Genomic DNA, 14,758 nt, shown 5'->3' on the forward strand with positions numbered 1-14,758 from the left:
TTATCGTTACCTAAATCAAGAAGATTCTAACAAATTTTTATTTGTTATATTAATAATTTTTTTTTCCTCTCAAACTAACATGGTTGTAGGAATTAGGCGGGACTCCTAACTTAATCTAATAAGTTGTAATATAATAATTTTGATTATCATTGTTGTGCAAATCAACGATATTCTAGAAAAATTTCTAATTGTAATCAATAAGTTACAGTGTAATTAATATTTTGAGCTACCCACATTGCCGGCAGATCAATGGGTTATTATTGATTCTAAATTTTAATATTTCGATATCCAAAGGATATTAAGTATGAGAGTGGGACATTTGTGCCACTTTCTTGCCACAATTACAGAGTGTTTATCACCAAATGAATTGGTGTCGAGGATGGCTTATTTCTAATTTAAAAAAGAAAAAAAAAAGATGATTTACTTTTTAGAAAAAAATTGAAGACTAATTTTTGAATCAAGAATTACTTAAAAACGAAAAAAGTATGGGAAATTTATACTACTGACCCAACGTTTTAATTTTTCTATCATAAGTAGTCAAACATAAGTTTTTTGCCCCAAATTACCCTCTTATTTCAATCCAAACTCCTCTCCCTTTTCACCAAACCGTAAGCAGCTTTTCTCTCTTTAATCATGGCGGACGGCGACGGCGACAGAAAAACTAATTTTGACCAAATACACCCGAACCCGTATCCAGCATCAATTCGACACGATTCTAACAAATTGAATTAGAGTCCAAAACCTTTGTAAGCTAATTGAAAGGAATTTGGTTTTGTAGAACTGTTGCACATTAGGTATTTGATGAAATGTTTCTTAGATTATTTATCCTTTGTTATTGTATAACCAAATGTTAAGAGGCAGTTTTGGTGCAATTGTCTTTTGGTGCGACAGGCAGTCAGTCGCACAAAATTGGTGCAACATGGTGCATGTCTCACCCGATCTGTGTGTGATGGGTGCCGGGGCCAGCAACCCATCGCATAAATTTTGTGAAGATCGCACCAAATTCGTGTGATGGACATATTGTCACCCACACCAACAACCTCAACCACACACCACCAACATCACAAACACTTCAATTCTCCATCACCATCACTAACCCAACACAATAACAACAACATAAAACAAGAACACACAATAGAACATGTAATAAAACCTATAGTTTTTGAACTAACCATTGATTTTAGATCTTGGTAGCGATTTTGGTGATGTTGGCCGCGGAGGATGGACTCCGATGTACTGTGGGAAGTCGCCGATGATGAGTGGCCGATTTGGGTGAGAGGCTGAGAGAGATCGTTCCGTTAGAGAGAGAAAGCTTGGCGAGAATGACAGGGATATTTTCGTCACTTGATGCGTTTTTTGCCTAATATTGATAGAAATAAATTTTAGGGATTAATTGGGAAAAATACAAATTTTTTGTGATCAATTTTATAAATTTCCCAAAAGGTACACACTCCAATACATGATAAAATAAGATGTAAAAAATTTATTTTTTAATTTTTTAATTTATTTTTACTTTAATAAACTAAGAGATTTTTATTAGATAATAACTTTGAACATAAATATCCATAACTTAGATAGGGTTTTTTTTTTTTTTTTTTATGGGAGCAGGTAAATGCTTTTCTTTATCACGGTTTAATAGGGAAAAAAGACACTGTAGCATTTTAAGAGAGTAAGCAAGAGAACTACTTTAACAAATAATTCTGTTTTTTTTTTTTAATCCATGGAATCTATATATATTCCACATATATAAGCCAAGGAAAGGATGATACTTATGGTCCCTCTATGATATTGTTTAAAAATCCCAACATTAATAGTAAGATTAAATGTGGATCATTAGATGGAATCTATGTCTATAATAATTAAAGTATTTGTTATGTAGATGACTTTTTATTGATTAAATAAGTTAAGTTCGATAAAAGATAAGAAATCATACTTGTTAAATAAGATAGAGAGAGATTTAGGCCGAGTTGGACAGTTATACTTTAAAATTTATAACATCAAAATATTTGATAAACACGGACTATTATAACTTAAAATTTAAATTGATTCGATTTTTACACTTGTATAAAAAAAAATTATAATATTTTTATTAATTTTATCAAAATAATTATTTAAAAATTATATTTACTACATAATATTAATTTTTATTTTATAATTATATTTTTTTTCTAGCCAAAGCGACAATACATCAATACTAGAAAGGACTTTACAACTTAAAAATAAATCATACCAATCAAATAATTCATAATATGTCGGTATTGATACTATAATTCTTTCTTTTAACAGAATCATCGAGAAATTCATTATATAATCAAACATAAGTGTAAGGTTGACCCCACACACAGAATTTCTTGTCTTTGAACTTGAAGACGGAAGAGAGCCGCTTCTACTTTTTCTTTTCAGAATAACTTTGTTATGCTTTGGAAATAAAAACGAAAATAAAGCTACTGTTTGCAGAAATGTTAATTTTTTTATGTTGGCTTTATTCTCCGATCTTATTATTATGCAGCAGAAACTACCTTAGAACTGGCGAAATAATATTGTAGTTTGTTTATTAGTGAATTTTTTTTTTTTTTTTTTTTTTATATTATTGGTACAAAATTGTTGGGTTCAAACTCAACTGCACGAGTAGAGAGATCTAGTTGTCATTGGTTAGTATATTTATAAATTTAGTTACAAAATTTATGACTGCTAAAACGTACAAGTATTATTACAACTTTACAAGTACAAACAAAAAGACACCGATGGTCTCAATATTATTATATATTAAGAGCATCCAAGCCCAGTACTCTGCCTCAGGGTTTGATGTAGGGAAAGATGAGAGATGCAACGGGAGATTGGAAAGTGAAACAGAGATCACAGAAGAAAGATGAAAGATAAAAGAGTGCACTTTTTGTCACCTGTGGGTAATGGCGATGTCCCAAATGGGTGCTGTTTCTTTATCTGACTGCAAGCTATTTGCCTATGCCCTGCACTGAAAAGAGATTCCCCCAAAACCCTATTATTATTTTTCTCCCTTTCTCCCCGTTCTCTGCCGTAAGCATTTTTCTCTGGTTTCATGTTTTAAAAGAAAATTTCCGCATTTGTGCAAGCAAATTCCGAGAGATGCAACTAAATGTTATTAGCCAGAACAGGTATGGGTATGCATCTTCAATTAATGAATCCATCAACGATCCATTTCCGGCAACAACGTTACAGATTTATAAGTCGCAAGCTGACTGTAGCAGCCGGCCCTCCAATAATAGGCCATTTACAAATCCCGAGGGCTTTGTCCTTACAGTAGGTCTTCATTGATTTACCAAACTTATGGTCCCCCGTAATAGAATAAAAATTCTTCACTACTTGATTATTAATTAATAGTAATAGGCTAGTATACAAGTACCTGGATGATGAATGTTGAAAGCGGTACCCCCTCGATTTGTCTTCTAGTGGATGCATAAATCAATGAAAAGCGGCCAGATGCTGCAATGAAAGTAGTGGCACGTGGCACCTCTAGACTACCGGGAATTCGGTAAGTACAGACGCACGGACACACATTTTAACATGCTGACCACATTCATGGAATCCAAACTAACTTTTTTTTTTTCTTTTCCTTCCCATTAGTAAGAGAGGAATAGTAATGGAGGTACTCTTGTCCCTTTGCCGCTTTAGTAACTCTAACCCACACCTTAATATCAATCATAGGATTTTGAGGGTGTGAGTTTAAGCCTCCACATAAATTATTTATCTTTTTAAATATTTGGATAAGATAATTATCTTCTCAATATTAATAGATTTTGATTTTTGAGCTAATAGGTGGTAGATTTAAGAAATATACCATAAATACATATATCCATATCTCAAAAAATACCACTTCGCAATATAATGCTATTTGCTTGATCGGTGCTAGTGGATTCTACTACTACTAGTAGAAAAGAAGTTGGTAAAACTTAACACAATCCAAATCTTTGATATGAATACGACATGAGTAGATAAGTATGAGTCGTTAAATTTAACATGATTATTGAATGGTCAAGTTCGAATTTATACAATCTTTTTGCATGCTAGGTTATGATTAAAGTTGTTAACTCATTTATCTGATTAATGACATGATTTTTTTTTCTAAATTAATTTATAAGTTTTTATCATCGAAACTTAAATATTAGACATAATTTTCTGTCTCTTTTTTTTTTTTTTGGGAAGGATGAATATATATATGATATTTCATTTATAAAATTTTATATAGATTTAGAATTTTAATAGTATAAATGTGAAATATTTTGGTAAAGATACAAAAGAAAAAAGAAATCTCTGACCATATTAAAGTCAAGGATGAGGTAAAAGATAAAAAAAAAAAAAGATTTCAATATACTACAAGATAAATTACACTAATTAAAATTTATTTATTTTTATCTATTAGTTTATCCTTAACTTTAATATAGATAAGAATCTATGTTTATATATAATTAATGGAATGTAAATATTTAATATAAATCTTATTAAATATATAAATATTAAACGAGTTATTGATTAATCTGTTTATTTTTTGTATTAATAAAAATCTTAATATTGTAATAAAATTATTAAATAAATTGTATTTAATTAGTCTAAATTCAACACAAAACGAAATTAATACAAAACCAACACAATTCGGCAACCTATTTTACCAAGCCTAAAAAGAGCAGATATTCATGGTGGGGCTACATTTAAGTGGGGTCCGCGTCCGTGGGCAACTTATTATGATCGTTGAATTTGTTTTAGCAATCTAACGGCCCTGAGTGGTCAACAAAACTTACTATCTGTTTGCCTCATTCCTTGTTCAAAAGCAAAAAAAAGCTTACAGCCAGCCCAGCATCTCTCTCTCTCTCTCTCTGTCTCTCTATCCTTACAAACTACTAACTCCGCTTCTAAGAATCAAAGAAAAATACTTTTACTAGAGGAGTCAGAAAAGTATTTGTGTTGTCAAAAATCAATTGATATTTGTGTTTACAGCTGTCAGCTCTGAGCCACTTCCATCGCTTACCCCCGGTCTTTTAACTTATGAAAACCCTTCACGAATAACAGTTACGTACGAAAATAATAAATGAGATCTAGTTGTCTTGTTATTTACAATGTACATCTGCCCCTCAAAACCATTATTGCCATTGTGGAGAAGTACGCGTGCCATGACTCAATTGCAGGGAAGACCACCCGCACCCACGCCTACTCCCAGCGCGCCAAATCACTGTCAAGTCTCAGCTCTGACTCTGATCGAAACCCGCGAGGCACGACACGACGCGTATCCACGCACATCTCGTCGTATTTCATATTGGAATCTAGCGTACGCTGTGACAGAACCTAATAGGCAATAATAATATCTCACGGTAGGCAATTATGGCATAGCCATTAACCAAGCAAAAGCAAATTAAACTACGGGGCCGGTAGAAAGTTAGAAATTGTCACATCACGTCTTTGAAGTTAACCTTTTCCTGTTCCTGCCTGCTTTCCGAGTTCTCTTCTTCACTTGCAGCAAGGTGTTGCAAATGTAAATATAGCAACAGAAGTTCATATTGTGTAATAATAGTTCTAATTGCTAAGCCTTAATTCAAAATCAATGCCCCTAACATGTTGGACAACCTTATCAAGTTTTAAACCACCCCAAGGCTAACCACTTAAAGCCCAAGTGACTAGAGTCATTCTCTCACGAATGTAAGAGAAGCAGTTCGATCATTCACAGACGCATTACAAAAATTTAATTTAAATTTCCTTCCTCAGAATCCCAAAGTTTGAGTGAATGCAATCTTTTTTTTAAGATAGGAGTCAACGTTCCTCAAATATTTGAGAATGTTAAAAATCTGAACGCTGTCATATCAAAATTGATATAAATAAATCTCAATATTTATATAATTATAAATATAATGAGTAATAATTCTCATTAAAAAAAAAAAACCACCCCGAGGCTTCCACGAAAGATTTTATATCCCCATTTACCAAAAGTTGTCACAGAATGTCTATTTTTTGTCTAATCTTTGCTTGTTTTGTGCATTTAATTAATGATTATGCGCTAGTTCTTATGATATGCCCATGTCAGTGGATATTGTATCCAACGAGAATGGTGGAAACATCATCAATGTAAACCATCCGTTCATCTAAAGCAAGTAAATTTTCATACTAACCAACTCTCCTGCAGAGACAGTAATTTTTTTAAAAAATCTCAATTCAATCAAACATAGCGAGGAATCCGGTTCGAAGATTTCCACAAGAATGTAAGGAACCTCCAATGCAGCAGATTTTTATCTCAAATCTGATGCTTCTGAAAATGAATAAAGCAAATTTCAAAATAAGAACAGACGAAATAAATTGAAAGGTCAAATATTTCTATTTATAAGTCCCAGCCCAAAAAATATAATAAAATAAAAGAGCTATCATCCTAAGTACCCAACCATGTAGACCCTGAATATAATAAAATTATTGAATTGAGGGGAAAAAATAATATGACTATCAAATTTAACTACAGAATCATTAAAGGTGCAGGGATCAATCAAACATCAGGCAGCAAAAGTGAGAATAAAAAATCTCAAATGTTTATGCAACAAAAATTTGGTAGAGTTCATCATGACGAAGTATACTCTAGATGTTAAACCAAGTTTAATTATATATGTGACAAAAGAGTTAAAAAGGAGAAAAAGGGAAAATAGAAGACTGGCAAGCCGGTGAACAAGCACATGTAGGAGGAGTTCAACCACCATCAGGCCACAATTCTTTAGAAACCAAGCGCTATTAGCTGAGTAATCCAAATCCTTCACTCCAAAAACCATAGTTTTATGACCCAAATATTTGATAAAACACACTGACCCAAGAAAAGAACTCTGAGATCCTAACTCTCCCTCCTGGAAGCTCTAGCCATCAATGCCACCAGAAATCATCATTTGATAAGGACACAATCATCCACAACACCAAACTATACAACCCAAAAGCCTCATAACCCAACCCCATTCAATAATACTAAGTTCTTGTTTGTCTCACTTTCTTCTCTTTCTCTATCTTCCAAAATTAATTTTTTAAATAACTTATTTCAGATTCCTCTGCTGGCCTCAACAAAATACTGCCAAAAATTGAGAAAAGTGACAGAAAAGAAAAGGTGTTACAACACCTTCAGTAACAGCAGCAATTGCCCTCCTTCCATCCAAAAATTTGCACTATCCCAGTAGGGTTGTGCTTAACATCAGTGGTAATTTTGAATTATCAGTTCTGATTTGGTTCTTCAGTTGCCTCCCCTTCAGATGAATGTATCCCTGGAGCATCCTCACAATGGCAGTTTGCATTGCCCGTCAAACTTCTTTGGTTAACAGCCCCTTCCTTGACTGTGATATTTTGGAATGAAGGTGCAAGCACATCAACACTTGATCCAGCAGGAGATGATAAGCCCGATTCAGTTGAAATACGACCAGGAGTAGCTATCCATTTCATCCACTCATTACGCCTCCTCACCCTGTCATCCTGAATCAATAAACAAGTAAGACTAGCGAATTATGGTCATTGAGTGTCTAGTTGCCAGTTTCCATACGGAAAGAGTATCTCTCACAAATAACCATACATTGCAAGAGTAAAATGGTTGGTGCTCAGAATGATAAAAACATCAAATACAAGTTGAGTTACCTGTACTTCCACAACAGTTGAAGTCCTCAAGGAATCCAATATCAATTGAATGTTACTTGTCAAATTCTTAACCTGCAAAAAAGTAGCCATAAAGCAAAACCTGATCTGAGCAAGGGCTTCTAACACTAAAAATTTAAGACAAAATATGCAAATGAATTTAATTCAAATGACATGAAAAGCACAATCTCACTAAACAATTCTGAATAAGGTATGGATGAATCTAATTGAATATTATGTGCATCAACTTGAAGATATCTGAAATAACTACTACTGAAGGGTATTTTGTAGTTTATTGAATTAAGGTACTATGCATTTAATAGGTGTTTCCAGAACAAATTTGATTTGTTTATTAGTTCACTTCCACCCTATCCCCAACCGAGAACTTCATGTTTCTTTTACCCTAGTCCTCTCTCTATAATTTAGTAAACAACACGAATGCCCCAAAACTGAAAACTATGTTCTCAACAAGGCATTATTGGTGCCTGAAATAATGCAAATCAAGCCAACACCCGTTCAGGTTCCACCGATCATTCAACTGAAACAATAAATTTGGATCTATCAGCCTTATCTTGATAACAGAAAATTTTAAATAGCTTTCTGATCCTTCCAGCAGAGCAGGACTCTGAAGATAAAAATGAAGGAAAGAGAGCTGTTGCTACCAGGCACTCAGGTGAGGTGAACTTCTACTGAAACAATATCATCAGTTCCCAGAATCAATGAAGAGGAACAAATACAATGAATTTTGGATTTTAGAATGACAGTAACAGTTAAACTTGGATTTGAAAGGACATTAAGACGTTAATTAAATTAAGCAGATCTGATTATGGCCAACTGACAAAACCCAAAATACACTCTATTTTGCATGCAGTATTCAACTCCAAGGAAACTTGACATTGACAGCACAATTTGAAGCAAACAAAAAAATGTTCCAGCAAATACAAGTGATTAATGAACAGATATTAGACTCTAAGAAATAAACAGTTAAAATACCATCATTTTTTACATGAAGTCCGCAGTAAGCTAAAATACTCGATGAGAACCAATTTGACATACACACGCAAAAGCAAAAAGGAAGAACATCATTGGTTAAAGTTTAAGTCCAAAACAGATCATAGCCACAACTCACAAGCTCAATTGTGAACAAGTAATGAGAAAATAACTTATTTGACTGTAAAAACTTACCCGCGGAAAGCTTGCAATTAAAGTAATGGGCACCCAACCCTGATCATCCATGTTCGACTTCAAAAATTCATCTTTCACCAAGTTAGCATCACTGCAACAAATAATAGATTTGTAACAGTTGTATTATAATATATCAATAGTTGCAACCAGTTTATTAGGATGACTAATCAGCAAGGAGAACAAAAATGGAAAAAGGAAAAAAAAGTAGTGTCGAAGTACCTGAAATAATAATCAATCTGATGTATTAACATTGCAGCCAGAGAAGGTTCTGGAACAGGCATAAGCACTGGTGCAGGAGGAATGAAGGGTGGCATGCCTGTCACACCCCTCAAGGCTGCAGCTTCCACAGGCATTGGAGGGATATATATAAATTCTGAGAAAATAGGGACATTAGATTTCCACATCACATCGTAAAAATCAAGTGCACTAACTTAGAAAAAAGAACTTGCCAGGAAATCCCATGGGGTTTGGGAAGGGTCGCATGGGCTGAGGTGGTGCAAATGCAGCTGCATTGGGTGGTGCAGGCCTAACAAAGCCCCTTGGAGGACCTCTCTGAGGCTGCACGTGAGCATCTCTGGCATTTGAATAATTTCCGCGGTCCTGATCGTGTCTGCCTCCGAAATTGTTATTGTAGTTGCCATCTCCACGCTGTCCGTAGTTACCCCTCCTAGAGGAATTCCGTTGATCGTTCATAGGATGTGATTGAGACACAAATCCTCCAACTGGTCTAGCGTCCCAATTACTACCTCTGTATAGAGGCTCCCTTGGAGAAGGATCCGGCATTGCTGTAACCAGATTAGCAAAACTATTCGGAGGCATCGGAAATACAGGGAATGGTGGTGGAGGCGGTGGTGGAGGAGGCTGAGTAGGACGAGTCTGTGTAGGCCCACTGCCAGCGTTGCTCACACCTCCACCGCTGCGTTTCAACCTTTGTCGAGCCGGCATTGTACGGTTTGCATTGGAATTAGGGTTTGCATTAGCATTAGAGACTTTCTGAGGTAAGTGAGGAATTAAAGGTACCTATTATTGTAAACATGTAAACAAACATGCATATGTACAAGCAGCAAAGAAATAACGATCCAATAATCAACAATGAACATAACAAATTATTATCGTTAAATAGGTAACCCTAATTAGGTAACTGTAGTAAAACAGGAAACAACGTAAAAATTCAGATTATATTATCCTTTTGTTATTTTCTCCGAAACCAATCAGAAAATCATAGAAAGTATCAGAAACGAACCTGAGTACCAGAGACTGATCCATCAGCAACGGATTTCGAAGAGGAGGAGTCGGCCGATGATGATTTCGGCGACGGCTTAGTGGATTCGGATAAAGCGGGCCAAGAAGCAGCTCCCATTACAGGACCGACTTCAACGACGCCGTTGGATGGCTTGTTCCAAGCAAGCTTCTTTGGCCGAGCCGCATTGCCTTTGTCAGCATCCGAGCTCCCAGCCGCGATGGGATTATCCGGGGGCGGAGAAGACGGGGCCGAAGCCACCGCCTTGGAAGGGGAAACGCCACCGGTCGGCTCAGGTAATGAAGTCGCAGTCGGCGGCGGCGATGGAGAGGACTGAGAATGATTAACGGCGGTTGACGCAGGGTCATGCTCGCCTCGTACGACTTCAGACCACTGCGATGGGGAATTCTTTCGGCGTAACTGAGGACTGGAAAGGCCGTCTCCGGAGAATCCGGAGCCACGTGGAGTGACGTGATTGGAAGTGGAATCAGCCGTCATAGCCATTCAGAATTAGGGTTTTGGGAACAAAAAATCTCAGAAGATTTTAATGACAGAACACATTAAGAAATATTTCTTTTTTTTAATTAAATTAATTTCATAAATCACCTAAAACAAAAAATAAATAATGATCAGAGCTTTGATTTTGTTGTGAGAATGAGAAAATGTACGAAATATTTTTGGTTGAACGGAAAACGGATCAAGGCGTTAAGGAGCCATCAACCGCCGTAAAACAAACCAACCAAAAAATCCCTATTACTTTCTCTCTTTTTTTAGGCTTTGTTTTCAGCAACTAGGACGAAGCTGCAGGATTTTGTCTTGTAAACTTCAATTTACGACACTACCCTCGTATGTGCCATCATTTCACCAACCGTGCCCTCATAAATCATTAACTTCATTTCTCTCTCTCTCTCTCTCTCTTTTTTAATAAATAAATAAATAAATCGCGTTTTTCTTTGTGCACCCAAAATTCGCTTAACAAATAAAAATTATCAGGCTTAGGCCCACAAAAGCAAAGTGAAATAAAATTGTGTGTGTGTAAAAAAATTGTTCAACAAATAGCAGATCGTGATTCGTATTATATGTGCCACAATATCATGTTATTTGTGAAGCGCGTGATTTTATGTACGGTGTTACCCTACGGGCATACACCATGATGTATAACATCACTTATATAATTTCTGTTTAAAATTAAAATTGACTAGTTATAATTTAAATGGTATAATATTAAAATATTTAATAAATACTATCTATTATATTTTAAAAGAAATGTTAATATAATTTTCACTTATTATATTTTTAATAATTTAATTAACCATGAGCAGTGGTTCAACATGAAACATTCATAATAAAAAAATGTAAATATCTAATAAAGCTATCTTTTGAAATTCTTAAAGTTCTGCAGATAATTTTAAGAAGTCCTTTTTATCTACTAACAACACAATACGTAATAATAACTACTTATTATTTTTTACCTAATCTTATTGGGAGAGAGATGTCAATGGATCCAATGGAATATAACATAGACCAATTTGTTAGTAATGAAAGCGATGTTGACTATGACACTGCAGGTCAAGTTGGCTCATCAAACTAGCGGTCAACATGATAGAACAATTTAACCTTACAAAATGTTAGAAAATGTTTTAATGAGTGGTGGGGCAGCCACAGCACTTAGGATTTCTTAATTCAATTTTTTTTTTTTTTTTTGGTTTGAATTTGAATATTGCAGTTATTTTTATAATTATATATGTGTTGTGTTCATTTTTTGTTTAAGACGTGAATATTTTAGATGGTTGTTTTATGAAATTTATTTGATTATGGTATATATTCAATTGTTTGGTCAAGTAATGGAATGATGATTGAACATGAGTTCTACAGTATTATACAAATATTCTATTTTTGTTAATGAAAGTGTGTGACATCAACTTTGAATAGGAATGGAAAATGGAGGTGATAATACTCAAGCCAATGAACAAGATGAGTATGGATTAAAGAAGAAGAGGATGCCTAACTGGAAGTGTTGAAGGAAATAGTGGCAAACGTGCTGATTGTGGACAACTTATACTGAAAGCAACAAGAAAAATTAAGTTGAAACTAGAACAGTCGCTTCCTAAATCTGGATTGAAGTATAACTCATAGATTCATTCTAAAATTAAGTTAAGGCATAGAAACAACAACATTCTATCATATTTGACATGCTCAACACTATTGAGGTATAACCCACACTAATTTTCTTATTATTTTTGTTAATGATATTACTGCGTAAACTCTTATTCAAAAATTATACACGGGTTAAATCTAAAATATAAAAAAAGAAAGTAAGGGAAGATTTTGTATTTTTTTTTTTAATGCTTAGATTTATTGACAACTTGATTTAATTTTTATTATATTTTACATTACTTTATAATTTTTAGCTATGTTAAAGATTCGAAGAAATATAACTATATCGGTCTAGACTTATGGAAAGTGATTTGATTGAGCCACATTACATAGAGGTCGAACTTCTTCACAATCCAATCCCGGTGGCATAAATTAATAATTTTATAAATTGCTACTTTCTATTTCAACCATATAAATTATTAGTGTAACCGACTGAAATCTTATATTTCTGTATATATCTTCGTGTCACAGCCGTAAAAAAGTGGGGCACACCAAAAACCGCGACGCTAGTCATTGATGTCTCTTTATATTTAATGGATGTTCGATTTAAAAATTAGAAATATCAAAAAAGTTAGGTAAAACTTGGGGTACGTTTTCTTATATTTATTTACAATTATTGAAAAACTTAATTTCAATAGAGAAAATATTATGAGTATGTTTCTTTCCTTCAAAACGAAATTGAAGAGGAGTAGGTCGTTGAAACCTTTTTTCTGTCCTTTGTCGTCGTAATTTAATTTTACGATAAATTTGAAATTACAATAATTAAAAAATTTATGTTGGTCTTAAATTTTATTATTATTGTTATTTATTTTGGGACTTATGGGGGTCTAAGGTCTTTGAAGTTTGAAAGGTAAAGATTGGACCGAATGGCCCGGACATCAATTAAATCCAATTTCCAAATTTCGTCCCGGACGCCATTTGGAAGAACTGTGTTAATTTTGACCAGTTGGGAATTTACTTTTAAGACTGAAAGGGCGTTGATATAACAGTCTCCGAGGGCGATTCTGGTGACGGGCTTTTTAACTTTATTGGGAATTTACTTTTCCCGTTTCTAGCTTTCGCCGGATTGTTTTTCTTGTTCCGTCGGGCTCAAGGTGGGCCCGGCTGCCGGTGGCCTCGGTGGGCCCAAGGATTTGGATGATTTAAATCAAAGGTCCAAGAAGTTCCGAAACTGGAGTCACATTTACTGACGTGGCTGGTGCTGATCAAGCAAAATTGGAATTACAAGTAGTAGTTGATTTTCTTAAAAACCCCGATAAGTAACCAGCTTTGGGCGCTAAAACTCCAAAAGGGTGTTTATTAGTTAGGCCACCAGGAACTGGGAAAACTTTTTTGGCTAGGGCAGCTGCTGGAGAAGCCGTCGTGCCATTTTTCTCTTGTGCTGCCCCAGAGTTTGTTGGTGTGGGCGCACCCAGAAAGAGGGATTTGTTCGAGAAGGCCAAACCGAAGGCACCATGTATTGTGCTTATTGATGAAATTGATGCTGTGGGGGAGACAGAGAGGAGCAGGGCTTAGAGGAGGAAACGATGAAAGAGAGCAGACTATTAATCAGCTTTTGACTGAAATGGATGGCTTTTCTGGTAATTCTGGTGTTATTGTACTGGCTGCTACTAATGGACCGGATGTTCTTGATTCTGCTTTGTTGAGGCCTGGGAGATTTGATAGGCAAGTTACAGTGGATAGGCCTGATGTTGCTGGTAGAGTCAAGATTCTTCAGGTTAGTTCTCTACAAAGTTTGCTGGCCTTCGATTCCATGTTGTAACTTTATTATTTTCTTATTTGCTTGTCTAAGCTATTGATTTATAACAGTTGGGTCTATTAAAGCGTAGAAACTACGGACAGGGGATGGATGTTGTTACATTGCATGTGTACAAGATTGCTTACACTGCTTTGATAGGGTTGTGGTGTGCTGATTGAAATGCAATATGCATTCATATATATTGTAGATTGGTTTTCAGTTTTCACTCAATATTTTTGAAACGAAGTTTGCCCTTGTAGTGACACCATGCTTTATTGGGTATTATGCTCTGGTCTTCTAATTCAATTAACTTACTTGCTGCATATATTCTTTTGGCGGGGACTATATTCAGAACATATAGCTGTAAATAGCTTGCTAGTTTAATTCCAGTTTTGAACAATGTATAAAATTTCTCTCAAGTTATGACAATATCCTTTATTACAGGTGCACTCCGGACGAAAGGCACCTGCTCAGGATGTGGAGTTCGAAAAAGCTGCTAGAAGAACACCTGGTTTTACTGGACCTGATCTGCAGAACCTGATTAATGGAGCAGCCATTCTTGCAGCCAGAGAAGAAAAATGCAGTTGTCTCTGATGAGAAAAAGAAACTAATTGCCTTCCACAGTAATTATTATTACTTCTTTTTTTTTGTTGTCTAATGCTTTTGTGAGTTGCTTTCGAGTGTCTAACATGTTTGCACGCTCTAAATTGCAGAGGCCACCATTTTAAAAAGTCTGATAACATTAAAACCCTTTCAATCTACTTACAATTTTGACCTCAATTGAAACTTACATGAAAAAATAATAACTGATTTTGTTGTCGGCT

General features: G+C 35.0%; 1 protein-coding gene and 1 pseudogene across 1 annotated transcript; one reads left to right on the plus strand and one right to left on the minus strand.

The window, feature by feature from the left end:
- Positions 1-6,717: 6,717 nt before the first annotated feature.
- LOC18041076 (la-related protein 1C) lies at positions 6,718-10,845 on the minus strand. Its single transcript, XM_006435169.2, has 6 exons — positions 10,043-10,845; positions 9,249-9,819; positions 9,019-9,172; positions 8,800-8,890; positions 7,618-7,689; positions 6,718-7,458 (listed from the first exon to the last, which is right to left on the minus strand). Exons 1-6 carry the CDS (start codon positions 10,541-10,543, stop codon positions 7,204-7,206), a joined length of 1,644 nt encoding a protein of 547 aa, XP_006435232.1. The 5' UTR covers positions 10,544-10,845; the 3' UTR covers positions 6,718-7,203.
- A 692-nt stretch (positions 10,846-11,537) lies between these two features.
- On the plus strand, positions 11,538-14,574 carry LOC18041077 (annotated as a pseudogene).
- The last annotated feature ends 184 nt before the right edge of the window (positions 14,575-14,758 follow it).

The sequence above is a fragment of the Citrus clementina genome, unplaced genomic scaffold, assembly GCF_000493195.1.
Source record: "Citrus clementina cultivar Clemenules unplaced genomic scaffold, Citrus_clementina_v1.0 scaffold_5, whole genome shotgun sequence".
Taxonomy (NCBI): domain Eukaryota; kingdom Viridiplantae; phylum Streptophyta; class Magnoliopsida; order Sapindales; family Rutaceae; genus Citrus; species Citrus x clementina.

Coding starts and splice junctions, on each gene's coding strand:
- LOC18041076 (XM_006435169.2), bottom strand. CDS start 10,543: ATGGCTATGACGGCTGATTCCACTTCCAATCACGTCACTCCACGTGGC. Junction 9,820..10,042: donor GATCAGTCTCTGGTACTCAG/GTTCGTTTCTGA, acceptor TTACAATAATAG/GTACCTTTAATTCCTCACTT. Junction 9,173..9,248: donor AAACCCCATGGGATTTCCTG/GCAAGTTCTTTT, acceptor CTATTTTCTCAG/AATTTATATATATCCCTCCA.